General features: G+C 35.5%; 1 protein-coding gene across 1 annotated transcript in view; it reads left to right on the top strand.

Annotated features, from left to right (window-relative positions):
* MTNR1A (melatonin receptor 1A) overlaps positions 1 to 23,138 on the top strand; it is a 25,728-nt gene extending 2,590 nt beyond the window's left edge. The window contains exon 2 of the mRNA XM_069099548.1: positions 20,833 to 23,138. Coding sequence (XP_068955649.1) covers positions 20,833 to 21,701 — 869 coding nt within the window. The 3' untranslated portion in view covers positions 21,702 to 23,138. The remainder of the gene's footprint in view (positions 1 to 20,832) is intronic.
* Positions 23,139 to 27,617: the final 4,479 nt, after the last annotated feature.

Here is a 27,617-nt window from a genome sequence, read left to right on the forward strand (position 1 = left end):
TCTCTCTCTCTCTCTCTCTCTCTCTCTCTCTCTCTCTCACACACACACACACACACACACACACACAAGCATACAAAGGAAAATGATATGAGAGACGGGACTAGTAAGTAGGGACATAAAGGATTGCTTCATGCACGAGGCATCTGGGTTGAGCCTTGAAGAAAGGTAAAGTCTCTGAGAGGGAGAGTTGAGAAAGCACAGCCTGCATTATAATTATAAGGGAAAGGTCTATGTGAATTCACAGAAGTGGGTGATAGAGTATTAATTGGGGGAAATGATTAGTAATCTAATACAACTGGTACCTAGAATTTTTTATTCAATACACATGGGATCTTTTTTTATACAGGTGACTTCTATTTGTGTAGATTAGGGGTGGGGAACCTGTGGCCTTGAAGCTTTTTTAGGTTCTCAAGTGCAGCTCTTTAACTGAATCCGAACTTCTTACTAAAAAGATTTGTTCTGTGAAGTTGAAGGACTTCTGTTGAAGTCTTTGGGCACCTAAAGAGCCATATGTGGCTTTGAGGCTACAGGTTCCCCACCCCAGGTGTAGATGATAGCTTCAAGACATCTCATCCTATGCAATGCTTTTTTGTGTCCTTCTGTGTCGTTCCCCCCACCACAGGAAATCAACCCATTATGGAAAAGAGAAAACTGAATTTACTCTTTTAATTGGGTATCAATGTGATTGTTAAGTTTCTTGCAGACAGGAATGATTTATCATACTAAGGAAAGATTCCTCATTGTGAGTACTAAATAAATACTTGTACAATATTCTAAAGAGTTTGTGGGCTTCATCAGACTACCAAAGAGATCCATGAGACACAAAAATGTAAATAACCTCTGGTCTAGAGATTAAGTGCCCAGAATCACATAGGCAATATGTGTCAGAGACAAGACTTCAGCCCTGGTCTTCCTAGTTCTAAAACTAGCTTTCTATCCACTACACCACACTGCCTCAGGTACATGATTGCATGGAAAATTGTATCATCAAAAAAAAAGCTTACCAGTTTCCATCCAACTTTAATTACAGTTTATTAAGGAGCTAAAATATTTTATAAAGTACAATAATGCTTCTACTGAGGGAGAATATTAAATGGAATTTTGATGAGGAAAGTTGGGAGACTTGCACATCTAGTATTGTCTTCATGGGACTTTGCCTACAAATGTCCCACTGGTGCTTTCTGGAATGATCATTTTTAATGATAGCCACAATAAAAAAAAAGCTCTCCACCTAGAGAACAGTTTGTAATATGATTTTTAGACAGATGTAGTTATTTTATGGGACTCACCAAGACTGTTATGTAAAGCCTGATTGCCTTTCATTTTCTTTATTCCTGCTGGGTTTATTGTGTTGGCAATATAGATGGTTGGCTGGGGATAGAGATAAAAGAGCAAAAAATCTAAGACACATGGCTTTAGAAATTAAATATCCCTTTGGACACGTGATGTAAGTCAGTTTACTTTTAAAAAAGGAAATATTCAGTCATTTGTCCACTGAAAGATCAACTTAAGTTTTCTATTTTTCTCTACAAACAACATAGCACCACTCTTCTTTCTAGAATCCTGGGTGGTGGTGGTGGAGGAAAAGTTCAGAGTTTGTGGATAAGACAGTGTGAGACCTTGAGGTTGAGAGCCCTGACCTAAGAGATGTGGGTTCTAGACCTTGTTGTGAAGACTGTTGTTCAATCATTCCAGTTCTTGAAGAATGGTGATAATAAAAATCAGTATCTTTCCTTTTGTCCTCTCCTCCCCTTTTGTTTTTTCAGGGTTAATAATATGTTTGTAATGCCTTTAACTAGTCTATGACTTCAAACAAGTCACAACTTTTCTGGGGTTCAGTTACTTTGTAATTGTAAAAGAAAAATCTATATAAAGGAAATGGGTCAACATATATTTTGTTCCTGAAATTTTGTGCAAAAATCAAAGTTAGTCTTTTCCAAACATGGTAGATGAGACCACAGTTTTTCATTAAAAAGGAATTTAATTAAAATTGAGGCATTACAAACTTTATGTAGTAAACTATTGGACTAACAGAATAAGTCATGTAAATTTTCTTAAGGTGGTAGCCATAAGAGATTTTAATGGCTATTTTAAAGTTTGAAAATCTGTCAATGAAAATCTCAGTGAAATCTCTCTCCACACCTCCAAAGAGAAAAACCAAATGTTGTTCAGTTGATATTGAATCAATAGTATTTTCTTGGTATATAGAGGGAAATATCATTATCATCATCATCATTACTACCATTTACTGAGAAGGTACAATATTGGACGTGATGTCAGAAAAATGGGTTCAAAGTTCACCTCAGACATTTACTAGGTGAGCTACTCTGGGTAATTCGTTTATTCTTTCTTACAGTCTCAAGGTTCCTCAAATGCAAAATGAGGGTAACTAATCAATGCATAATGAGTTTCTAATCCATAATGTAGGGGTATCATTTCACTTTAAAAATTAGAGACAAAGGGGCAGCTAGGTGGTACAGTGAATAGAGCACCAGCTATGGAGTCAGGAGAACCTGAGTTCAAATTCAGCCTCAAATACTTAACACTTTCTAGCCATGTGATCTTGGGCAAGTCACTTAACCCCAATTGCCCTGCCCTCCTCCCTCCAAAAAAGCAAAAAAAAAAATAGAGACAAAATGCAGAACAATTAAATTTTAATTTTGAACATTTCAAATGAGTATAAATGTTTCTGAGACATTTTCCATGTTTAAAAAGTTACCAGGCCATTTTTTTGGGAAGCTGGCTTATTATAGTCTACTCATGAAAATGTATAAGTTTAAGATATATAACAAATATTAAAGTTACTTTTAACTTCTACACAAATATTATTTAATCCCCAGTTTACGTGTTTCCAATTTGTTCGGCAAGTTTTGAGATAACACAACCCATCTGTGTCATAATACTACATTGATTGTCAGGGACCATGATAGACAATGCTGATTTTGAGATTTGACAGTTACCAATTCAGATTTGACCTTGTCTTTGCAAACCATATCAAATAATCTGAGTTTCATTTGCTTAGTGTCAGCAAATTCCCCCTGTTGGAATCACTTTTCTGCACTTTGATTTGAATTCACTCAGAAAATTGCATCTAATTTAGATGAGAGTTATACACACATATATCTAACCATTAAATCTTTTCTCAGACCCTGCCTCTTTCAGCCCCTCTCCATAGCAGGTTCTGGCCCACAGGTTGGAAAAGTTGACTGTAAGTAAAGCCTGACTTTCTCTCTCAATGATTTGATGGGTCCATAGTTTCATCAGCGTTAGACCTATGCAGATCAAAATAGTTCTCTCTATACCTCCCGACTCTGAGCAATTCTTCTCTATGTGTACCCCCCAAAATCTTCTATAATGCATCCATCAAAACCAAGGAAAGCTTTTTTTCTAGCTGATGTATACAGTTAATCCTTAACATTCACTTGATTTAACTTTCACGACTTCAGGCATGTGTGTGATTTTATTAGTAACTTAATTTTCATTTTCACATTGACAACCATACACATTTACAGCTTTTCACAATAAAGCAAAAATTAGAGGCTCAATGAGTGTAAGTTTCTGGAGTCACTGGGATCCCATTAGGCATTTCACTGAACTTGTTCACCCTACCATTATTGCAAAGAGATCCTTCTTCATTTGCTGCATATTTTAATTGTTTGCCTTTAAAACTTGTTTTGTGTCAAAATTATGCCTTTGGAGTGTAATGCAAATTCTTTGGGTTCTAAACACAGGTGTGCAGATAGTGATGTGGTTTAGTGAGAAAATAAAGGTGTTGGATAACTTTGTGCCTGCAGCTACTGTTGGCCTAATCAAACAACTGACTAGAGAAATTGATATAACGATATGTCAATCCCACAGTCTATTACAATGCCAGGTTAAATGTCAACTCACTTCTGCTCTGCTCCCATACTCTGAGATTCTTAAGGATCTCAAAAGCTCACAAAGTAGATGTAGCTGTTGCATTATTTCAAGTTGGCACATCTTTCATCATCTCCAACACCATCCACCAGCCATGAAGGACAGATTCAGAGGTGAGGCTGAGAACTTGCATATTCCAACAGCAGTGACTAAAGTCCCAGTAACCTCTTCCTTGGTTTTCAGAGGGCATCCAGGGTAGAGAGGTTTACAGCAGTGTAGTATACACTCTAGAACACCCTCACACCACCATCTGACACAGTGGAAGATAAGATTCAAGTTAAAGAGTGTTTTAGTTTTAAGAATTTTATTGTATAGTATTTATGGTACTGTAGATTTCATGTGTTATGAAAAGTGAATATTATCTGAAATAGATTTTTAATTGAGATCTTAACATAAAAGTTCACAGAATCCGAGAGAATTACTAATGAGAAAAATGTTTTTTATCTTACTAGTTTTATTTTCTGTACTGCCTTTTATGGATTATTCTGTGATTACTGTTAGGAAAAGCTATTAGAATTAATGTTTTGTTATTAAGAATCATATGCAGAAAAATATATTTCCAGCAATCTCTACTAAGAGATTACAGTGTTTAGTGGTTGTGGAAACCCAACCTCCCCATTTCTCATAGGTTCAATGTATCAAAATTTGTATTTTTTACTTTTGCACTGTTTTCCAGGAACCTTGCCCCCCCTTGAAAATTAAAGATTAACTATATATTTATATATGTAAAACTGTGTGACCCTAAGCAAGTCACTTAACCTCTCTTTGCCTTACTTTGTAAAATGGAGCTCACAATAGTACCTACTTCCTAAGGTAATTGTGTTGTGAGGATCAAGGAAGATAATAACTATAAAGTGTTTAGCACAGTGCCTGACACATGGTAAGCACTATATAAATGTTAGCCATTATATTCATTCATTCATTCATTAAGTACCAGTATGTGCTAAATACTAGGGATATAGTATATACATATATAATATAATCTTGAGGTACTAGAATTCTATCATTTTGCTATCTCTTATTCTTGCTATATGACTGGCCCACTCCTTCCCTGATAATACTGCCTCTTTTGCCACCACTGGATGGAAAAATAAGAATTTTAAAAATCTAAATACATCTATTCACCAGCTTAACACTTTGATAGGCTTAGATTGGCTTTGATGGTCTGTGACTTACAGGGTAGCTTGCATAGGGGAATACTATTAACTACCCGTGATTCAGGATGGTTTTCAAATGGGTAAGGTAGTGATTTCTAGAAAAGAAACATTAATTTCTATTTCCACTTTCCTTGACATTTCAACCTCCTGCTCTCTTTATTTCTCAGTTGCTGAACAATAGAAATTTTTCTTTCCTAAATTATGGTTATAAAATCTGTAATTGCTCAAGAGAGTATTGAGAATCAATTACCATACCCTGGTGATGTGTGGTGTTTGTTCAGTGAAATCAGAAGTAACAGCTTCTGGGAAATTCAGTCACATTTTCGTTGATCCCTATAAACAGCATGAGATGAGAAAGGAATTACTTTTCAAGAGCTCTCTGTTATGAATTGTGTTCAGAGAAAAAAAACCAAGAGGCTATATCCAGTATATAAAGGTTATTAGGGGTAATTTTCTATTAGTATTTTCTTTTTACTAATCGCAAAATGGCATTTTTTCAAGGAAAACAGTTTACATGAACCAGCCTGAAAATATAGTAAATATGTAGAAATATGTATATATGCACAAAATTTATATACATTTTTTTTGTTCAAGGCAATTCTTGAAAAAATGTGACATTAGTGACATCAAAGGTTTTCTGTATTAAAGGAAAAGTATTTTGGCTGTGTGAGGTACATACCTATAGTCCTTGATTTTGAGGAGACTAAAGGTGGTAGATCTCTTGAGTTCAGGAATTCTGAGCTATATTAGGGCTAAAGATGATGAGATGTCTGAACTAAGTCTGATACCACTAACATGAGCCCCTGGAAGCAGAAGATTACCAGATTGCCTAAGAAGGGTTGGACTTGCCCAAGTCAGAAAAACAGAGTGGGTTAAATCTTCTGTGATGATTAGTATTGAGATCTGGCCCATGAGAGGCAGCCGCACTTTCAACCTGAGCAATATAGGGAAACCAAGTCTCAAAAAATCCAAACAAAACAAAATGAAGGTACTGTACAGGAGGATTAGATCACTATCTAGATGTGGTCCACAGAGAGGGTGTTTTGAAATTATTTATCTGAATAATTTATTTATTCAGAATGAATATTTATCAATTTTGACTCATATTCTATATTTTCCTGTACCATAACTCAAATACATTAGTCTACTGCCATGGCTCAACCACATTTTCAACAGCAATACCTGTATCTTAGATAGTTTATCTTTCTACTTGAACAGAGGTCAAAGTGCCTGAGTGTCTTGTGTTTCAGCACCATGGAAAGCAACCCGGTTTCTTCCCACTGAAGATAGTACTTTATAAATTTGTTCTGAGAGGGCAACCTAACTCTCAAGGATTTGAGAATTTACCTTCCCCCAAAGATGTCAGACATTAAATAAGTGAATCTTTCCCTTATTCAGTAATGATCCATTTTCCTGTTTATTGATTTGAATATTCTAGCACAGTGCAAAACATGAAGCGAATTCTAGATGGTTAATTGATCAATATAATAGCTAGATGTGAGATGTAAGAGAAGCATAATTTATGTTCCTACCCCCAAGGAGATTATCATCAAGTGGAGGACTTTTTATATGTAGGCCTGTCCCTCCTTCAATACTACTGGTCAAGTACATTTGAAAGATGCACCTGTTCTGTTCAACACAAGTTAGAAATTATTTTTAACTAGGAATCCAATTAATTTCTTTTCTAAACATATTCAATCACTAGTCTTCTTGTATTCTGATTTTTAAAGCTATGATTATGATTCAGAAATCAATGTCATAATATAAGGAGAGATATTAAGACACAGTGGATCAAAAACCGATCTTTAAGTCAGGAAGATCTGCATTCAAGTCCTACCTCTGATACATGATGTCTATGTGACCTCAAAGTAGTCTAGGCAACTCTCTAGGCTATAATTTACAGAGAAGGTAGTTACCTGGATTGGCAAATAGTGCTTCCTTACCTGGGAATTCCCTATACCAATGAAATCATTTCCTATATCAATGAACTCACTGTCCCTAACTTTATTGTAATGTCTATATACCCCCAACTGACAAATAATGCAACTGTGAACTCATTGACAAAAACCTCTTTGCAATGATGCAGATGATAGAACCTCTATGTTTTCCCATCCTGTATGATCCTGTCCTCTTGTAAATTTGCCACATGGAGTCTCCCCAAACTTCTTGGGTCATTGTTATTTCCTCTTGACATCTCACACATAACTGTGGTGAATTTCAGTTATTCATTGCTTATCCCTCGCTCTTCTCCTATGACTAGCCCATCTTATTTTAGGATCATATATTTCTTTATATAACTTCCTCTTTATAACCCTTTGCTTTTAATGTCTTGAGGCTTCTTCATGTCCACTGTATCATGTATTATTGGCAAACCTAAATAGTGTAATCTTCAAACTTGTCCACAATTATTTATCTCATATAGGATCAATTTTAGAGCATCTCATTTTCCTAGTTGTAGGTAACTAGTTGGCCTCAGTGAAGAAAAAGGACTTTTTATGAGGAAGAGGTACCTTTATTTCTTCAAAACTTTGGGATTACTGTAGTATGTGAAGTGTGGATGCTTAAAGTTAAGTCCTTGAAGGGGGAGAAGTGCTAGAGAGCATGAAGAAAATAGAGTAGAGAAATAAAGGGAGATGGAATCTGGATACATTCCTTTCTCTGATGAGATATTTGAATTCTCTACAAAATGAGTGTGATGGCAACAAAAAACCTGGAAACTTCCAAGGAAGCACCATAGGATCATAGATTTAGAGCTAGAAGAAACTTTGTTGTTGTGCAGTTGTTTTCAGTCATGTCCAACTCTTCGTAACCCTATTTGGGGTTTTCTTAGTGAAGATGCTGGAGTGGTTTGCCATTTTCCATCTCCAGTTCATTTTATAGATGAGGATACTGAGGCTGACAGGGCTAATGTATAACCCAAGGTTATACATTTAGGAAATGTCCAGATTTGAATGACTTCCTGACTCTAAGCCCTAGCACTCTCTACTGTGCCATCTAGCTGCCCACAAAGGAGCTTTCAAAGTCATCAATACTAAGAAATCCAAAGCATAGAGAATGTAAGTTATTTGCCCAGAGTCACAGAGTTAGTAGGTATCTGAGGTGATATTTATACCTGGTCTCCTGATTTCAAGTCTAGTCCACTACTGCTTGCTACCTTTCAGAACCTACCTGATAAAATTATCTGGTGCCCTTTATAATAAGACAGCAATCAATAATTGTTCTAGCTTTTTCTCTTTCATTATTATCTTAGAATAAATTTGAAAATCCCAAATTAACTGCCTAGTATTTTCTTAAATAATGACTAAACATATTATTTTATGGTTCCCACCCTGAATCCTTTACAATAACATTGTGTTCATCTTAAAATGTAGTTTGAATCTTACTTTCACAAGTCTTGGTTTCTCCTATATCTTTAATTTTGCGTTCAATTTTTCTTCCTTCCCATTTTCCTCTTCAAGTTTGTATTTCCTTTTTTCATAGACTTGAGTGCTAGAAAGTCCTTCGGCTATTTATTTTTTTGGGGTAGGGAGGAAGGTAAGATAATTGGGGTTAAGGACTTGCCCAAGTTCACACAGCTAGTAAGTGTGTCAAGTGTCTGAGGCCGGATTTGAACTCAGGTTCTCCTGACTCCAGAGCCAGTACTCTACTCACTGTGCCACTTAGCTGCCCCCCTCCCCTCTGGATATTTATGAAAGATCATAACATGATAGATTTCAAGCTGAAAGAGACCATAAAGTCCATTGAGTCCAAGCCTCCTATTTTATTGACAAGCAACCTGAGATACAGAAATGTTAAAAGGTTCATAGCTAGTAAATGTCTGAGGCAGGAATTGAAGCTACATCTTCCTGACTTCAAGTTGTGTTCTATACATTGATCATTAGAACTGGAAAAGACCTTTACAATCATCTAGTCCATTTACTTGCCTGGCAGAGGCACAAATGTGCCACATAGTGGGAGACTAGGACTAGAACTTGGGTCTTTTGAGAGTTAGCCCAGGGATTTTTGTATTTAACCACCATGTGTTTTGGCTGCCCATTTTGCTTTTAAGGTTTGTATTGCGTTAATGTATAGCATGTATATTATAATGCATTATTATTATTATAATGATGATGCTGTTAATGTATTATTTGAAAATGTTTTAATTTATGCTTTAAAAAATTACTTTCACTTCCCAATGATCCCTCAAAAAAGTGCTCTTCCTCATAGCAAATCAGTGCTATTAAGCAAACCAGTTGACACATTGAGTCTGAAAATGTATACCTCATTCATTTAGTCTACCATTTTTCTGCAGAGTAGAAAGCATGCTTTACCATAAGCCTCTCAAGTAAGGATTACTTATTATATTTCTCAGACTTATAAAGTCATTCAAAAACTATTTATTCATATTCTTGTGGTCATTGTGTAAATTGTTCTGCATTTACTTACTTTATTGTCTACTTATATATTATTTATTATGCTACTATGTATAATATATTCCATTTGTTGGAAAGAAATTCTTATAAAATGCATTTGTCCTTGTGTTGTTAGTATAGAAAACAGTCAAATTTGCTATTAAATTCTTTGTATACCTAGGAATTATTCTTATTTAAAGTAATCAATATGTCTATAAAGCATTACTCAAAATGACAAGTCAATTTTTAGGTAAACAATATTTTTTTTTAGTAATTTTGATATCAAACTTTTAATATATCTGAATGATTAGAACTAAAAGCTGCTAGGATTAAAAAGTGTTTTGAATTATTTTAGATTGATTTCTTAATAACTTTTCAATTACTACTAAACAGTAAATCATGGAAATAAATTTAGATTTTCTTTTTCAAAAATAACTCATCTTTAGTCAAAGGCAAACATATCCCCCCCCCCATCTACCAGTTTAGTAACCCCACTAAAAAAGAAGTAAAGAGGTTAATCTACCTTTTTTTTCCCCCCCCCCCCCTTTTTGTGATCAGTGTTGCTGACCATCACTTTTAGGATCTTTCCTAAAATTTTCCCCCCAAATCAAGAATAACTCAGGGATCTATAATTTGCATTCCTCTTTTTGGAAAATCAGGCTGACATTGACCTCACTCCAGTCTTTTTCTACCTCTCCTATTCTCCCCGAACACTCACATCTTACTGATAGTGTCTCTGCTTTCACATTTCCCAATTATTTTAGTACCTGAACAGGGAGCTGGGTAGCTCAATGGAAAGAGGAAAGGACTTGAAGCCAGAAAGACCTGGGTTTGAATCCTGCGTAAGACACTTACTAGCTGTGTGATTCTGAGAAAGCAAATCTCTATGTGCCTTTGTTTCCCCTTATATAAAATGGAAATGACAATAACACCTATCTTACATGGTTGCTGTGAGAATAACATATGCAAAGCACTTTGCAAACCTTAAAGAATTATGTAAATTTTGACTATTTTTATCTGTTCCAGGTGACTTGAATGTTCAATGGGCAGATAAAAACTCTTATCTCTTTCATTATCTTCAATATTTTAAATTAATTTATTCAAAATTCTTTCATAATTATTTATGCATACCATTTTGGTTTGGGTTAAAAGTGATAAACAAAGATCATCAAGGCCCAAGAAAAAAATAAGGTTCGTTGAGCCAGGTGAATGGGACTCTTTATCTCATAGTATCACCAAAGATGTTTATTGGGAAAGAGTGATAGTTGCCCTCCATAGTATACCTAATTCCTCTTCAATGACTTATTATAAGATCTATGTCATCTCCTTTTTAGGTTGAAAGCTCCTTGAAAGTAGTGACTGTCATTTCATCTTTGTCTTCTTACTGACCAGAATAATACCTGGCACATATTAAGTACTTAATAAAAGTACATAGTTTTATTACTTATATGTAGATACTTATCTCAATCTGCTTATATTTTTAACTAGATAACCTCTTGGTAGAACACATTATATATCTCTTTTTTCCAATAAATATGTCCTTGTATTTCTTCTACCACCATCTCTTTTCAACTTAAAGGTGCACCCATTCACAACCATCTCTTCTTCAAGTTCTAAGTTCTGGAGAAAATTGGGTTTGGCATGTGAAGCATAGATAGATATCAGGGTTGTTTTTTTTCTGAAAAGATCTGGGAGTCTTAGTGGACTACAGGGTCAATGTGGGAGGGGAACAAACAAACAAACAAACAAAAACCTAATGTTATCTTGGGTTCCATTAAGAAGGACATAGATTCAGGAATAGGGAGATGATAGTCTCCTGTATTCTTTGATCAGACCTCATCTGGAGTATTGTGTCAAGTTCTTGGTGCTGAAATTTCTGAAAAAGATTGAAAAGATAATGACATCCAAAAAAGGGCAACAAGGATGGTTAAATCCTTGAATCCATGCCATTTGTTCAGTCTAGGGAAAAGAAGTGTATTTCAAGGACTGCCAAAGGAGGAGAGTTTGCTTTGGGCAGAACCAAGAAAAATGGACAGAGGTTGTAAAGAAATAGATATAGGTGTGATGTCAGATTAGAGCTGTTCAAAAGAAGTAGGTGGTTCTCCCTTCTTGGGGGAACCTTCAATGAGAGGCTTCATGATATAGTGGGAAATTACTTTACATATAGATTAAACTAGATGTCTTCTTAGGTCCCTTCCAAATCTGGTATTCTATTATTGTGTAATTCCGTGACTTTATCCAGAATTTAGAGAATCTAAAAACAATTGAAGTCATCGGGTTTCACTTTTTCCACATGGCAGGTAGCAAATAGGTATAATTTCCTCTCTTCCTGTAGATGAGCATAAGTAACTAGAGGCTGTTTTTTAAATCAAGTTAAAAAAAAAAAACTAAGGACTTTTTGGAGGTAGTAATAACATCCAGATGCCCTCATTATATTTTTCTAATATTTTGCTTTTAAAATCATAGTTTATACTGTTACCAAGTATATACAACAAAAAATTCAATCTGTATTATTCCCTTAGAGGCTATCCTAATGAGATCCCCACTCAAGGAACAGATGTGTGATTGGTCCTAGCAAATCACATAGACCCAATATCTTCTTATCATTTATTTGGTTCAATTTTATTTGAAGGTGAAGGGAACAAACATTTATTATACTTCTACTACATGCCAGGCACTGTGTTAAATGCTTTACAAATATTATCTCATTTGATCTTTGTAGAAATATAGCCTATCATTAATTGTTTACCAAATCCAGATTTGAACTCTAGGTCAACATGTGGTGGGTGGATTTAGATTTACTGACAATCAATGACTTGGAAGTGAACCTTATTCATGGACAGAGAAAGGTATATCCATTTCTAAATATTAGTATGTTAGTATAATTTCTATAATTATTTCATTTTTTTCATTGCATGAAAAGATTCAGCTGTGCTTTTTTCCTAAATTTTTTTAACTGTAAAAGAGTTTATAAAATTGTATTTTGGTCAAATTCCCAAGAATGCATAGTGTAATTGTTCAATCCAATCAAAGCCTATCTAGCAACTATGATGCACATGGTACTGTATTTGGTGCTGCGTCTGCTCTGTAAGATCAACAATGAACAGCAAACATTTATTAAATGCCATTTGCAATAAAGAATGCTTCCTTAAGCACAAAAGAAACCAACTTTTGATGAAAGAGCACATATACTCATTAAATTTAAAGGCTGACTGAAACACACATAAACCCCCCTATAATATACAATATTACATGACAAGCACATTAGAGAGTGGAAATATTAAGTGCTTTGTGAGTTCAGATGAGGAAAGTCAGTACTAGTCTGGGGAATTAGGGAAGGCTTTGTGGAAGGGGACCAAAATGACATCACTATGCTAAAGTCAAGTTTCAAGGTGTCCAACTGTGACTGATCAGACCAACACGAGCTCAGAATGCTCCACCGGATTGTGAACAAATAGTCCATGGGAACATTTGAGGAGGATTCCTTAAATCTGCATATCCTGCATTTCCTTTGAGCTGTTTCAATTCTGCTTTTGCTCATAGAGCACAGCGCCTTCTCTGATGTGGGCATGTCATGTTTAACGGTCCTGTACCAGTATCTCCTATGTCACACAATCAATTCCAAAATTCTTGAGAGAGACCTTGAGTGTCCTTGTTCTTCTGACCACCATGTGAGTGCTTGCCCTATTTGAGTTCTCCATAAAATAGTCTTTTTGGCAAGTGTACATTTTGCATTTGGACAATGTGACAAGTGCATCGGAGTTGTGCTCTCTGACACAGAGTTTGAGTGCTTGGCAGTTTTGTTTGAGTAAGGATCTTAGTGTCTGGTACCTGATCCTGCCAAATAAACTTCAGAATCTTCCTGAGACAATTCAAATGGAAGTGCTTCAGTTTCCTGGCATGGTGCTGATAGACTGTCCAGGTTTCACAGGCATACAACAATGAGGTCAGCATAATGGCTCTGTAGACCTTCAGTTTGGTAGTCAGTCTAATATCTCTTCTCTCCCATACTTTCCTTTGGAGCTTCCCAAACACTGAACTAGCTCTGGCAATGCTTGTGTCTATCTCATTATCAATGTGTACATCCCTGGAAAGTACACTGCCAAGGTAAGTGAACTTATCCATGGCATTCAAAACTTCTCCATTTGCTGTAACCAATGGTTCTATGTATGGATGGTGTGGTGATGGCTGATAAAGTAGGTGGTAATTGAAGAGGGCATGGAAGGCACATAGAACACTGTGAGCAAAACCTTGAACTTAGATATGATGGACTATTCTAGGTAAACCAGTTTGGAAGCTACTGGATTTTTCTAAGCTGGAAAGGGAGCAAATGTGTGTACATATGTTGACACATACATATACATACACATGTATATATGTATGTGTGGATATTGCATATGTCTATGAGAAATATCATGTGTGTATTATGAAAAACATATATGTATGTTTGTGCACACATATACATATGTGTATATAAAAGCTATTATATATGTGTGTATGAAAAAAATCCACTATTCTGGCAACAGTATATTGGAGAGACCATCAGAGGAGAGAGTAAACTTTGGGAAAATTGTCAGATTATTTCATAGTCTAGGCATATGATAATAAGACCCTGTCCTAGGGTGTTACAGTGGAAATGGAAGTAAAGGGATGCATACAGGAAATTGTTCATATAACTGCAAAGCATCTGTGGCAGTTTTTGAACCCTGGGCTGTTGATCTCCAGAACTTCTAATATGTTCTACCTCAGTTTCAGTAAGATGGTAGAGGAACCTGTTCCACATCACAGAGGGCTGAAGAAGAAGCAGGTGGGAAGGAAATGGTGGCAATTAGTTATGGATGCCTCACTTGAAGAGTAGTTGGGAGATTGGATGATAACTACAGGGAGCAGTGGGGTCAAAAGACATTTCTAATATGGGGGCGAATGCACATGTCTGCAGGGAAGGAGTATAGCTAGAGCTTATTTGATTGAGCAAGACGAAAGCAATCTTTGCTTCAGAATCTGACATAGAGCACTTTGGTCTCACTGTATCACTTTTCTCCCTCGTGGAAGGACAGACATATTTTTGAAAGTGAGCTCTCATTTTATTTGCTTTTATCACTGATCATAAAATCATTCACGCTTTCCCCCCTGACTATATGTCAATGAAATCAAGGTCTGACCAAATAATAATAACGTATGCATCTTCACATTTGATGTTGGAGTGGGCTAGTGAAATAGCGACATTGTAAAAATGAACAACTAGGGAAAAATTTAAGAACACTGATCAATGTAATGACCAGCTATGATTTCTAATGCCTGATGGTGATCTATATTACCCACCTCCTGGCATCTGATAGAGACTAATATGCAGAATGAGATACAACACTTTGGTTATGGCTCATTTGGAAATTTTTTTTTTCCTGACTATGTTTATTTGTTACAAAAGTTTTATCTTTCTTTTTTTCTTTTGTAGTATAGGTGGGAGTGGGAGGGAGAGAAAATAAAAGTTAATGAAAAAATAATATTTAATAATAAAAAAAAGAATGATTGGTGAATAGAGGAGCAGTTTTGTAGGATTTTTTTTCTCTTTGGAGATCTTTTAAAATAAGACAGATTGTCTATTAGAGATTGGGGCAAAGGAGTAGCCAAGATGAAGTTCTAAATGTCTTACAATTCCTGTAATTTAATTATTAAATCACTAAGCCAATGGTATCTTACTCTGATGCCTCATCAGAACCCTGTGTTTTGAAAGGATATGGCTAGTAGAACATAAACTTCAAAAGGAAAGATTGTGACAAGAGATTATGAATATTGCCTAGGGACCATCTGGACTAGGCATAGAGAGGCCCATTGGCAATGGGTGAGTAGGGTGAGTGCTAAGGTGATGAACTAATTTACTATGGAAAACTTCAAGAAAAAAATATTGGGCTGAACTCCCTGATGGTCATTGTTTTGTGTGTCTGTGTGCACCCTGTAGTTTACAATTTCCTCTGAACTTTCAAAAAAGTATATTAGCTCAGAGGAAATTATATTAATGGCTCTATTAGTATAATGATCTGAATAGAAATTGACCATAATTACCCGAACTGAAATGGAACATAATCAAGAGGATGAAAGTCATGCACACTGCCTGTGACATCACTTATAATTGTATTTGAAAACTATTTTTTTTCTATAAATCTGCATTAGGTTATTTTGACATGGAGAAGTTTGGGCATGAATTTAGTGATCCAAAGAGAATGTGCTTTTAAAACTCAATTTCTTTACAATTTCCATATTTTTTTTCAAAAACACATGAAAATGCATCCACTTAGAATTATGTAGTAATGCACATTTTAAATTATAGTTAATCGTTTTATAGGTAATTAACTAATTTGCAGAAGAGGGTAGTTAGCATCACTTATTTTGTCTCAAGCAGCTGAACTTTTTGAAAGTGTGTTTTTATGAGAGTTCTATTGAAAGGTATCTTTAGGTGGGGAAAGTCACTTTTCTAGTTAGTTATGCTTATTAATGTTATAATGTAGTTCTTTGAAATAATCTTTTGAAATTATCTAACTGAGACTTTATGGATAAAGGACAATAGCAAAGTTCATTTAACTCCTAGACCACTCTAGGCTTCTCTGTAATGTCCTCCTTGATAGCATATTCATTTGTTTATATTATACTTCCCTTGTTAGATTGTAAGCGATCGAGGGTAGGGCATTGTTGATTTTTGTATTTTTATGTCCAACTCTTATTGTAGTGCTTATATTAAGCACAATAAGTGCTTAATAAATATTTTTTAATTGTTGAATCTTTCTATTTTAAATTCTATAACTATGCAAAGTGACCAGATGTCAGATTTTTATGAATTCAGCCAATAAGGAAAGTGACAGGATTCTTTCTTTATTTGATGTACATCGTTCCTCTGAAGATTTATTTTAATGTTCTTATCTTACTCTGATGCCTCATCATAACATGGAGGTGATGTTGTGTTCTCAAAGGCTGTGGCTAGTAGAACATCAGCTCAGACAGGAAAGGTTGTCAGCCCTATGCTAAGGGTAGGGAAGCAAATACAAAAGTGGAAGTCTTTGCCCCCAAGGAGAATACATTCTAAATGGAGGAGGGAGACAGTGCAAGGTGTCCAAAAGTCTTAATGCAGTTTTAAGTTGTAAAAGTTTGGTTTGCACCAAGACTTTTGGGACACCTAATAGATGCAAGATATATACAGAGGAGATATAAGGTAATCTTGGGGCAGGAGGTAACTTGGAAAGATCTGCTGAAAGCAGTATTTGAGCTGAATCTCTATGGAGACAAGGTAAAGAATAGTAGCATCACAGGTGTGGAAGACAGTGCAAAGGTGTGGAGCGGGAAGAGGAGGTGTCTTGTGTCAGGAACAGCAAGTAGGTCAGAGTATGGCTGGATTTTAGAGGGTGGAGGGGGGGAATAAGGTGTAAGACTGGAAACAGTCTTACTGTTGGGACAAAGTTGTGAAGTACTTTAAATGCCAAAAAGAGAAATTGGTATTTGATCCCAGAGGTAATGAGGAACCTTCGAAGATTAGTGAGGGAGAGAGAGTGGCAGGTCACATGGTGAGACTTGTGTTTTAGGAAAAAATCACTTGGTATTTGTGTGGAGGATGGATTGGAGTGGAGAGAGATGAGATGGGGACTCAAAGAAGGTTATTGAAACAATCCAAGTTGTGACTGGACCAGGGCATTAACTGGGTGACTGGAGAGAGGAAAGGAAAGGAACAAGAATTTATGGTGTCTTCTATGCCCTGGGCACTATGCTAAGCACTTTAGAAATACATTCTCATTTGATTGGAGAGAAGGGACATGTATAAGAAATGTTGTGGAGACAAAAATGATAAGATTTGGCAACTGATTGTGGGGTGAATGAGTGTAAGAAATCAAGGATGTCACCTTGACCCAAAAGACGTTTTCCAATAAATCCCCAAGATAATCTCTTTATAAATTATAAATCCCCCCCAAAAAAACTTCCTGAAAACTCACATTGATGATTAACAGAAAAGAAAAATATGTTTTTTAATTTTGGCAGCAGGTAATTATTATTGACCATTTTATTTATCTAAAGTTTTGTTGCCTTTTCAAGTTAACTTTATTGAATTGTTGCACTCCTAGCATATATTTTCCTGTATAGCTTTTAAAAATAGTAAGTCTTAATCATGCATTTTCTTTTAAATCACAGAAATTCTCAGAGATCACTCCCCAAAACAATATAATTATCCTTCCCCTTAAACAATGAAAAACAGTTAAACAAAACCAACTGACACCATGATTGTGTGCCTGAAACAGTACACATTTCATACCCATAGTCCTCTATGTCTCTACTAAAATATAAGTTTGTTTCCAATCTTTTCTCTAAGGGCCATGATGGGTCATGGCAGTTCTTTAGTCTTTGACTTCCTTTTATAATTCTTTTTATTTATATTCTTGTAAACATTGTTCTGCTTTCTGTATATCACTTCAAACAAGTCTTCCCATGTTTCTCTGAATTCCTCACATTAGCTATTACAAACATCACAATAAAATTATATTGCATTCATATACCACAGTTGGTTTAGCCATTTCCCAATTGATGAGTAGCCACACTGATTCCATTTTCTTTGTTTTTGTTTTTTGCTACTGTTCTCAAAAGCATGCTGCTATGAATATTTTGGTGTATGTTAGATATATCTTTCTCTCACTTACCTTCTTGGCATTTATGTTCAATATAAAATGGCATTAACAATTTATTGACTTTCTCACATAGTTCAAAATAGTTCAAAATTCATAGACTTTCCAAATTGTTGGACAAATCTACAGCTATAACAGTAAACTATTAAGTGTTCCTGACTTCCTACATTCCTCCAACACTGACTATTTTTTTTATCACCTTTCCAATTTGATGGGTGTGAGGCAAAGCTTCACCATCATTTTAATTTTATTTCTCCTATTTTTAGTGATTTATGAGGTTTTTCATGAGGTAATTTATAGTTTGCAGTTTTCTTTTGAAACCTGGCCATATCATACACACACATGCATGCACACACATATATATAATTTATACAACATATATTGTTGTTTGTGTTTCGTTCTTGAAGAGGACCAATGACATCAGGAAGGTGATGTCTTGACCTGCAAATGAATTGTATTTAAGTGAGGCAGGGCTATGTAAAGTCAAGCTCAATCTCTCTCCTCTAGGGTCACTGGAATCCAGTGGCAAGGCATAAATCAGGATAACTGGAGATGACCCCAGAGTCAGTGGGAGACCCTAACCTTTTTAAGCTAAGTTCTTTCCCAGTTCTCAATTTGTCTAAGGCAATGTCCACTCAGTGATTTAATGTTAGGTAATAAATGAGGCTAAAGATGGCCTAATTTGCCTACTCAAGAAAAAAAAAGAATCTAACTGGGAGGGGAAGACCCTTAGCATTCTGGCCAGAAGCAAAAACAATTGCTATTTACACTTTTTTTCTGAGCCATCAAAACCCAAACAATTACCAGGGGAGGCTTGTAGGGCCCATTATTGGCCAATAAGTGAGAGCCAGAGTAATTAGGGTTTAAGGAATAGTGAAATAGCTAGCTCCATTTGAATATTAGTGGGCTTTATCAAAGCCTGGCTTTCCAGATCTCTTTTAAAAAAATATTATTAAATGCAACTACATAGGGCAAAAGTTAATTGTCCCAGTTGTTTTTTTTTAAATGATAGAATAAATAAGTAAGAGGAAAAAGAGTATAGTCCATAAATCCCAAGATGCCTTGTAAGGTTTAAGTAATCAAAATTCATATTACTTTGAGCGGAGCACCCACATGTAAGGGTACTGATGCAGTTGGGGGTTGCTGCAAACGCAGAAATGTCTAGGTATAGGGAAGCATCCACCAGGAAAGAATTCATGCACTCAAACCTTCTTCTAGTCAAGGTGCAGTTTATTGTAATGCCAACAGTACAGGCTAGATTCCTAGTGAATCTGCAGGTTAATAGGGGTGAGACTGATACTTATATACAAAAAAAGGGACTGTGAAAAGATCTGGATGAGATTAAGGAGTGGTAAGTAGCCTGGAGTGGGCCAGGTACAACAGTGAAAGGATCTAAATGGGATTAAAAAGTGGTAAATAGCCTAGGGTGGGACATCAAATATCTAGGTGGACTGGAGTGGGCCAGATGCCTCGGGCAAGACACCAGTGCTCTGGGCTACTGAAATGTGTGGGAAAATTCAGAGACTGGATTGCTTTCAAAGACACAGTCTTTTCCTTTTAAGCGTCCAGGTCACCTCACTCCATCATTATGATTTCCCATGTAGACAGAGGGAGAAGAGAGAGGGAGGGAGGGGAAGGAAAAAAGAAGCATTGTCCAACTGGATTGACCAGGTGGGTCTCTAGGAGGCAGCTACTACTACTCACAAATTGTTGTTTGTCCTTTATTCTCAAAGAGGACCAATGACATCAGGAAGTAATTTATTTATGCATATGTTAAGGAATGATATTTGTGTCAATGCCTTATAGATCTTAGGTGTCTGATTTGAATAAGAATTATTTAATGTGAGGATTTTTCCCACTTCATGTATTTTCTTATGTTTGTAGTTGTTTTGTAGTAATATGTTTGTAGTTAATTTATTTAAGTAAAAACTTTAAAATTTTATGTAATCAATTTACAAATTAATATATTTATGTAATCAGTATTACCTGTTTTTGTGCTCTCTTCTTTCCCTTGTCTGGTTATGATTTTTTACACTATCCATAATTTTGAAATATATAATCTTTCATTTTAAAAATTTCTGTGTTGTGACATTTATATTTATATGATTTTATGAACTGGAATTTATAAGGATATAAGATATAAGATGCTGACCTAGACTGATTTTTCACCAAATTTGTTTTCCATTTTACCCAGAAGTTCTTGTCAAATAAGGAATTCCTTTGGTGGTAGTTTGTATTCCAAATTTTTGTAAACATTTGTTTCTAAGTCTCATTATTTCTTCCACAGGTATATTTTTCAGTTTGGTTTCCAGCATAAGATTGTTTTGGTAAATTACTGCCCTGGATATAGTTTGAGTTCTGGTAGTGCTGAGCTCTCCTCATCTTGATTCTTTGTGTGTGTGTGTGCAATCTCATAATATTCTTGACCTCTTATTTCTTCAAATCAATTTGTTATATTTTTGTGTGTGATTCTATGGAGCATCTCTTTGGCAATTTGACTGGTCAAAATTTAAAATTACAATGTAGGAAGTGAATAACATTAATATTTCCTTATAAAATGAGAAAAAATATTTCTACTTAGAATTAAAAATAATTAAGAGTCTATTTGCTGCTCAGCAAAGTGAAATTTCAGAAATGTCTATATAATAAAAATGAAATTAATTGTAAAAAGTGAAATTAACACATTTTGTAATTTTTTTTTTCTAGGCAATATATTTGTGGTAAGCCTGGCCATCGCAGACTTGGTAGTGGCAGTCTACCCATACCCCTTGGTCCTTACATCTATATTTCACAATGGATGGAACCTGGGATACCTGCACTGCCAAATAAGTGGTTTTCTGATGGGTCTGAGTGTCATTGGATCCATATTCAACATCACTGGCATTGCCATTAACCGCTACTGCTACATCTGCCATAGTTTCAAGTATGACAAGTTGTATAGTAACAAGAATTCCCTCTGCTATGTGGTTATAATTTGGCTGCTGACATTTGTGGCCATTGTGCCCAATTTGCTGATTGGATCACTCCAGTATGACCCCAGGGTCTTTTCTTGTACATTTGCACAATCGGTCAGCTCTGCATATACAATAACCATTGTGACTTTCCATTTCATCACTCCCATCATCATTGTCACCTTCTGTTATCTGAGAATATGGATCCTTGTCCTTCAGATACGAAGGAGGGTGAAGCCTGACAACCAACTCAAACTGAAACCACACGACTTCAGGAACTTTGTCACCATGTTCGTGGTCTTTGTGCTTTTTGCCATCTGCTGGGGTCCTTTAAACTTTATAGGTCTTGCAGTGGCAGTCAACCCTGTCAAGATCATTCCCAGAATTCCAGAATGGTTGTTTGTGTCCAGTTACTATATGGCCTATTTTAACAGCTGCCTTAATGCCATTATATATGGATTACTGAATCAGAATTTCAGAAGGGAGTACAGAAGAATTATAATGTCCTTTTGCTCAGCAAAAGTATTCTTTGTAGATAGCTCTAATGATGTGCCAGAGAGAATGAAAAGCAAACCCTCTCCTCTGATGATTAGCAACAATCAAATAAAAGTGGACTTTCTGTGAAAAGAGGAACCTCGCTACTGCTTGTGGATTTATTTATTTTTCTTTATATACACAGCTATAGTTAAATATTCTCCTGAGAAGATGATACTTGACTGAGGAAACCTTGAACAATATGTATGTCAACTAAATTTATAAACCAGGCGTGGGGAACCTGTGACCCCAAGGTCACTCCTTTAGGTCCTCAAGTATGTCCCTTTGAATGAATACGAACTTCACAGAACAAATCCCCTTAATAAAAGGTTTTATAAATTAATAAAAGGATTCTTTAAAACTTGGACTCAGTCAAAAGGCTGCACTCAAGGACCTACAAGGCCACATGTGGCCTTGAGGCTTCAGTTTCCCCACCCCTGTATAAATCAAGACTGAAGAAGCATGGGACTTCAAAATTGGCAGTCTTACAATACTTAAAGTACCCTGTTTCATAATTTCTTAAAAAGTGCTTATGCCTCTTCCAAAATACTATTACTTTATACAAGTAATTTCTTAATTCATAAATGGTCAAAGGATATGAACTGGAAGTTTTCAGAAGAAGAAATTAAAGTTATCTATAGTTATATAAAAAATGCTCTAAATCATTATTGAGTAGAGAAATGCAAATTAAAACAACTCTGTGGTACCACCTCATACCTATTAGATTGACTAACATGACAGAAAGAGAAAATGACAAATGTTGAAGGGGATATGGAAAAACTGGGACACTAACGCACCATTGGCAGAGTTGTAAATTGATCCTACGATTTTGGAGAGCAATTTGGAACTATGCACAAAGGGATATACAAAAATGTGCATGCCCTTTGACCCAGCAGTACTACTACTAGGTCTGTATCACAATATAAAGAACCAGAAGGCAAAGGACCTATATATACAAAAATATTTATAGCAACTCTTTTCATGGCCACAAAGAATTGGAAACTGAGGGTATAGCCATCAATTGGGGAATGACTGAATGAGTTTGGGTATATGATTGCAATGGAATACTATTATGGTAAAAGAAACAAACAGTAGGATGATTTCACAAAAACCTGGGAAAACTTCTATGAACTGATACAATGTGAAGTGAACAGAACCAGAAGAACATTGTACACAGTAACAACAATATTGTACAGTGATCAACTATGAATGACTTAGCTATTCTTAACAACACAATGATCTAAGACAATTAAGAAGGACTCATGATTAACAATACAATCCACCTCCAGAGAAAGAACTGATGGACTCTGAATGCAAATCAAAGCATACTTTAAAATTGTTTTTAATTTTTTCTTCTTTTTGAAAACTTTTTGTTCTGTTTTCTTTTGCAACATGACTAATATGTAAATATGTTTTGCATGATGGCACATGTATATATAAAATTGCTTGTCTTTTCAATGAGGGGGGAAGGGTGGGAGGGAGAGAGAGAATTTGGAACACAATTTTTTAAATGAAAGTTAAAAGTTGTTATTAAATGTAATTGGGAAAAATAAAATTAAAATTTTTAAAAACAAAAAATGTTATGACTTCACATTCAAGAGACATTTTTAGAACAAAAATACTGAGTTTATTTAGCTAAATAGACAACCTTTCTTATATATTAAAATTTAAAAAGGGGCAGCTAGGTGGTACAATGAATAGAGCACCAGCCCTGGAGTCAGGAGGACCTGAGTTCAAATTTGACCTCGAACACTTAGCAGAAAAACTAGCTGTGTGACCTTGGGCAAGTCACTTAACCCCAATTGTCCTCCCAAAAAAAGGCAAAAAAACATAATACCTGACAGGTGTTCACTACTTGACTGACTTTTACCTAACTAAAATTTTCTTCTAAAACAAAGGAAGGACATGGTTCATTTTAAAATGAAGAAATGAGAAAGAGGGAGAAATGTCATGACTACATAATGTCATAGTCAATTCCATTTGGTTTAATTTCACAAGTTTTTATTAAGCCCCTAATATGTGCTTTTCTGGACACTGGGTTTACAGAGATAAATACATCATAGATAGATAAATACATCATAAATACATGTTATCAATGAGATTGCATCAGTCAGGCAATTGATTTAAAAATATTAGTGAAACCAGTTGTTTTAAATGACATGTGCAAAATCATGAGTTCAGTGATCTTTCCCTTTCCCCCTGGTAATATTTCCCTTTTAGTAGAGCTATGTGTGATAATAAAAGTTTGATAACCTTGCAGTAAAAAACATCTTACACATTTGGTGAGAACTAAATGTTAAATAAGTCTTTGAAATACTATGAAGACATTGCTTTAAAATCATGTCTGAATATATGAATTATTTAGTTTATTTTAGAGACACTCATTGTTCCCTTGAATCAATGATCTAATGCCACTTAAAAGAGACGAACTTAGTAATCTACCTAGAAAAAAAAAACAAGTAGATGAATAATATAGATACAGCTAGCTAGCTAGATGTAGATATAGATACATGTACACATATTGCTAGATTATAAAATTCGGTTAGATTGTAACATGTAGCCGACTGAATTGGTCCTTCAGTAGACCCCTGTTGGGTAAGGCATTGCAGAAGAACTGTGAACTAGGCCTGGAATTACATGGGAGAGCATGCTGAATTGAATTTAAGAAATTATGTAGCATTCTCAAGGGTTCCCAACTTTTTCTTGGCTGTCTTTTTAACAACAGTATTCACCTGCTGTTTGATACTATATAGCTGCAAAATCATAGAATATGGTGGTTACAGAAGAATCAAAATTATGGGAGACCTACAGGGCAATGAAAAGACCCATGGCAGCCATCGGGAAGCTACAGTATAATATGAACAATTATGTTTATGTGATGTATGAAAAACATGAAGGACACATATGACTGAAAAAAGGACACATATACTATTCATATAGTAACAACATAGGGTAAACACATGGACAGCCAACATGCTGCACTGCCATCGATAAGATACTGTAATGGGAATGCAAATTTGGAAGATCTTCCCTGCCCCTAGGGTAAAGTGCACCTGAAGCCTGGGGAGGGAGGCTTGTTTTTCAGTAGATACTTCTTGATTGGCCAGTGAGTCAATAAGGTTGTTACATTCTCTGAGCCAGGAGAAGGCTATATAAGCCCTGATGTGTAGCTTTGTTTTGGGACTCACTTTGAGAAGTGTTCTGTGATTTGATCTGAATTCTGGGAAGCCGTTGTTGAGAGTCCCCCGGCTTTGAAAAACCCAGATGTGGAAACCCAGATGTTGACTGGGTATGGATGTAATGGTTGGACAGTTTGGAAAGCTGTCTACTTGATCTGTTAATGTCTTGATAATTCTGTCTGTATATCTTGAAGTCTGGGGTGCTGACCTTTTTCCCCTGAACAAGGTAAACGATATATGTCTGACTGATTAAAGTAAGCTTGTTAACCCATTTTGAGTTGCTTTCCTTTAACAAAGCAGATCCAAGAACCTGTATGGGCAGCAAACCCTGAGGACGTGCTTGGGGTGCTTGCTGCTACAGATACAGAAAAGATTTTCTGTAAATTGAGCAACCCTGCTTGGGGGATTTTTTTAAAAGATGGGGAAAAGCACACCAGAGAAAGTATGGATGAATTGGGAACTATACCTATGTTCATATCAACAGATCAATAATTTATCAACATGTTGGCTCAAAGTCTTTGAATCTGGGGTTTTAGAATTGGTGAGTTACTTGATTGAAGCATCTTTTTTTCTTTTCCTTTTTCTCTTTTTCTTACTCCCTCCCCATCTCTGAATAATTTAATCTCTCAAATAAATTTTGCTTAGTTCTGGTCTAAAATTGTCCTAGAGTCACTGAATTATTTTTCTAGAAGGGACTTGGAGAAGGAATTACTGGTTAAACCCCCCCCTGAATTCAGGAATATAAATACCTAATCCACACTCTACATTTCTGTCTCTGTGTCTCTGTCTCTGTCTGTCTGTCTGTCTGTCTCTCTTCCTCTCTCTCTCCCTTTGTATTTTAAAGTAATCCAGGAAAAAAAACTTCAGTTGATCACTGTAAGCTTGTCTAAAGAAAGCAGATGAGGAAGAAAAAGTGACCCATAGTGAGGAAAAAGAATTCACATACTATAAATTTTACTAATGTGAATATCAAAGGTCAGTGATCCAGAGATGAAAGTGTTTTTGAAGGCTATCTAGTATAACTCCTACATTTTATTGATGAAGAAACAGACCCACAGAGCTTAAGTGAATCATCTTAAGGTCACACGCAGTAAATAGCAAAGCTGGGATTTGAACTTGGGTCCTGTGAGTTAGATGGCTCAGTGGATAGAATGCTGAGACTGGAGTCAGGAAGACCTGAGTTCAAAACTGGTCTCAGACACTTATTAGCCATGTGACCTTGGGTAAGTCATGTAACCTGTGTTTCAGTTCCTCATCTCTAAAATGAACTGAAGAAGGAAAGGCAAGCCACTCCAGTATCTTTGCCAAGAAAACCCCATGGTCTGGAGTCAGAAGATGCAGCTCCCTGAGTACAAATCTAGTCTCAGACACTAGCTATGTGACATTGGACAAGTCACTTAATCCTGTTTGCCCTCATCTGTGATCCCCAAATGGAGTCACAAAGAGTTGAACATGATTCAACCACCACCACCACCATCTGTGACTTCAGCTTGGTGTTCTATGCCTTGTAGTGTACTCAGTTGAATGTTACTATGAAGGTTTTTTGTTTTGTTTTGTTTCATTTTTCATCAGGGTCTTTTGTGGACAAATCCAAAGTCCTGTTTCTCTATAGTTAATGGGTACAAGTTAATAGGGAAAGATCTGCTAGGAACTTTTTTAGCAATTTTTGAGTCTTACAAAAGTTTTTTTAAAGGTTAACTGTTCTTACCAATCATCAAAGCCTAACTACATTATTTTTTTTTAAATCAATCTATTCCATGAAAAGAAAATGGCTAAAGGTATTTATGTTGGAAATTATTTGATCTTTGAATATATTTTTCCTTCCAATATACCTGTATTTGACATTTTTAGGACTTTTGCTAATTATCTTTCAATAGTGCATAATCTTTTATGAATATATCATTATTTTCCCTAATAATACTTCATTTTTTAAGACTTTGGGGAAATGTGGGATTCCTTATATATGAGTTTTTCTAACCATATTAAAACTTTCCCCCCTATTTCAACCATTTAAAATAAAACTTGCCTTTTTCATGCAAAGAATATATCAACCTCTTACTTAATCATTACTAGTGTATATACTGTTATGGGTCTGACATTTTTGGTTAATTTTGTTCTATTTTATAAAGGGCTTTCAGATTTATTCACCTTTCTCAATTTTTTAAAAAAATTTTTATTGTATCATGTCCTTCATTAATGTACCACAATTTATCCAACCATTCTCTTATTATTGGACATGTAGACTGCTTACAGTTTTTTTGCAATTATAAATAATAACACTATAAAAATATTTGAACATAAGGACAACAAATTGATGAAAATCCTGATAAGAATGACTGAAATTTTGACATTTAGTATCTGGAAATGGAATAATTTCAATGTAAGTAGTTATAAAACAAGTTTAGCTAGTTGTGTTGATGTTGATAATTACTGGGTTATAGATTTGGAATCTTTGAGGTCGTTTAGGACAAAAAAGATAAACAGCAAAATAATGCAAAATAAAGAAAGAAAGAATATAAAGGTCACTTTTAGAAAACAGGATAATGACTATGTCCTTCTTAACTTTTTTTTTTGATGACTCAAGATCATACTTGGGTATTTAGGGAGATTACCCTTCCATTAAGTGACATTTATCTGTTGTAAGTGAGTCTATTTATAAGACGCAACTGGCATGATATTAGAAATTCTTCAACATAACTAAATGTAAGGAGCAGACAGAAGCAAAAATACCTGATTGCTAAAGTGGAAATTCAAAGGTCAGTACTTGAACAGGATGTTAAGTACAGGGTGTACTGAAAAAGAACACCAATTACCTGCCTGACAGTAT

The sequence above is a fragment of the Petaurus breviceps genome, unplaced genomic scaffold (assembly GCF_028583685.1).
Source record: "Petaurus breviceps papuanus isolate PSGF00001 unplaced genomic scaffold, PetGlider_PUasm1.0 126, whole genome shotgun sequence".
Lineage (NCBI taxonomy): Eukaryota > Metazoa > Chordata > Mammalia > Diprotodontia > Petauridae > Petaurus > Petaurus breviceps.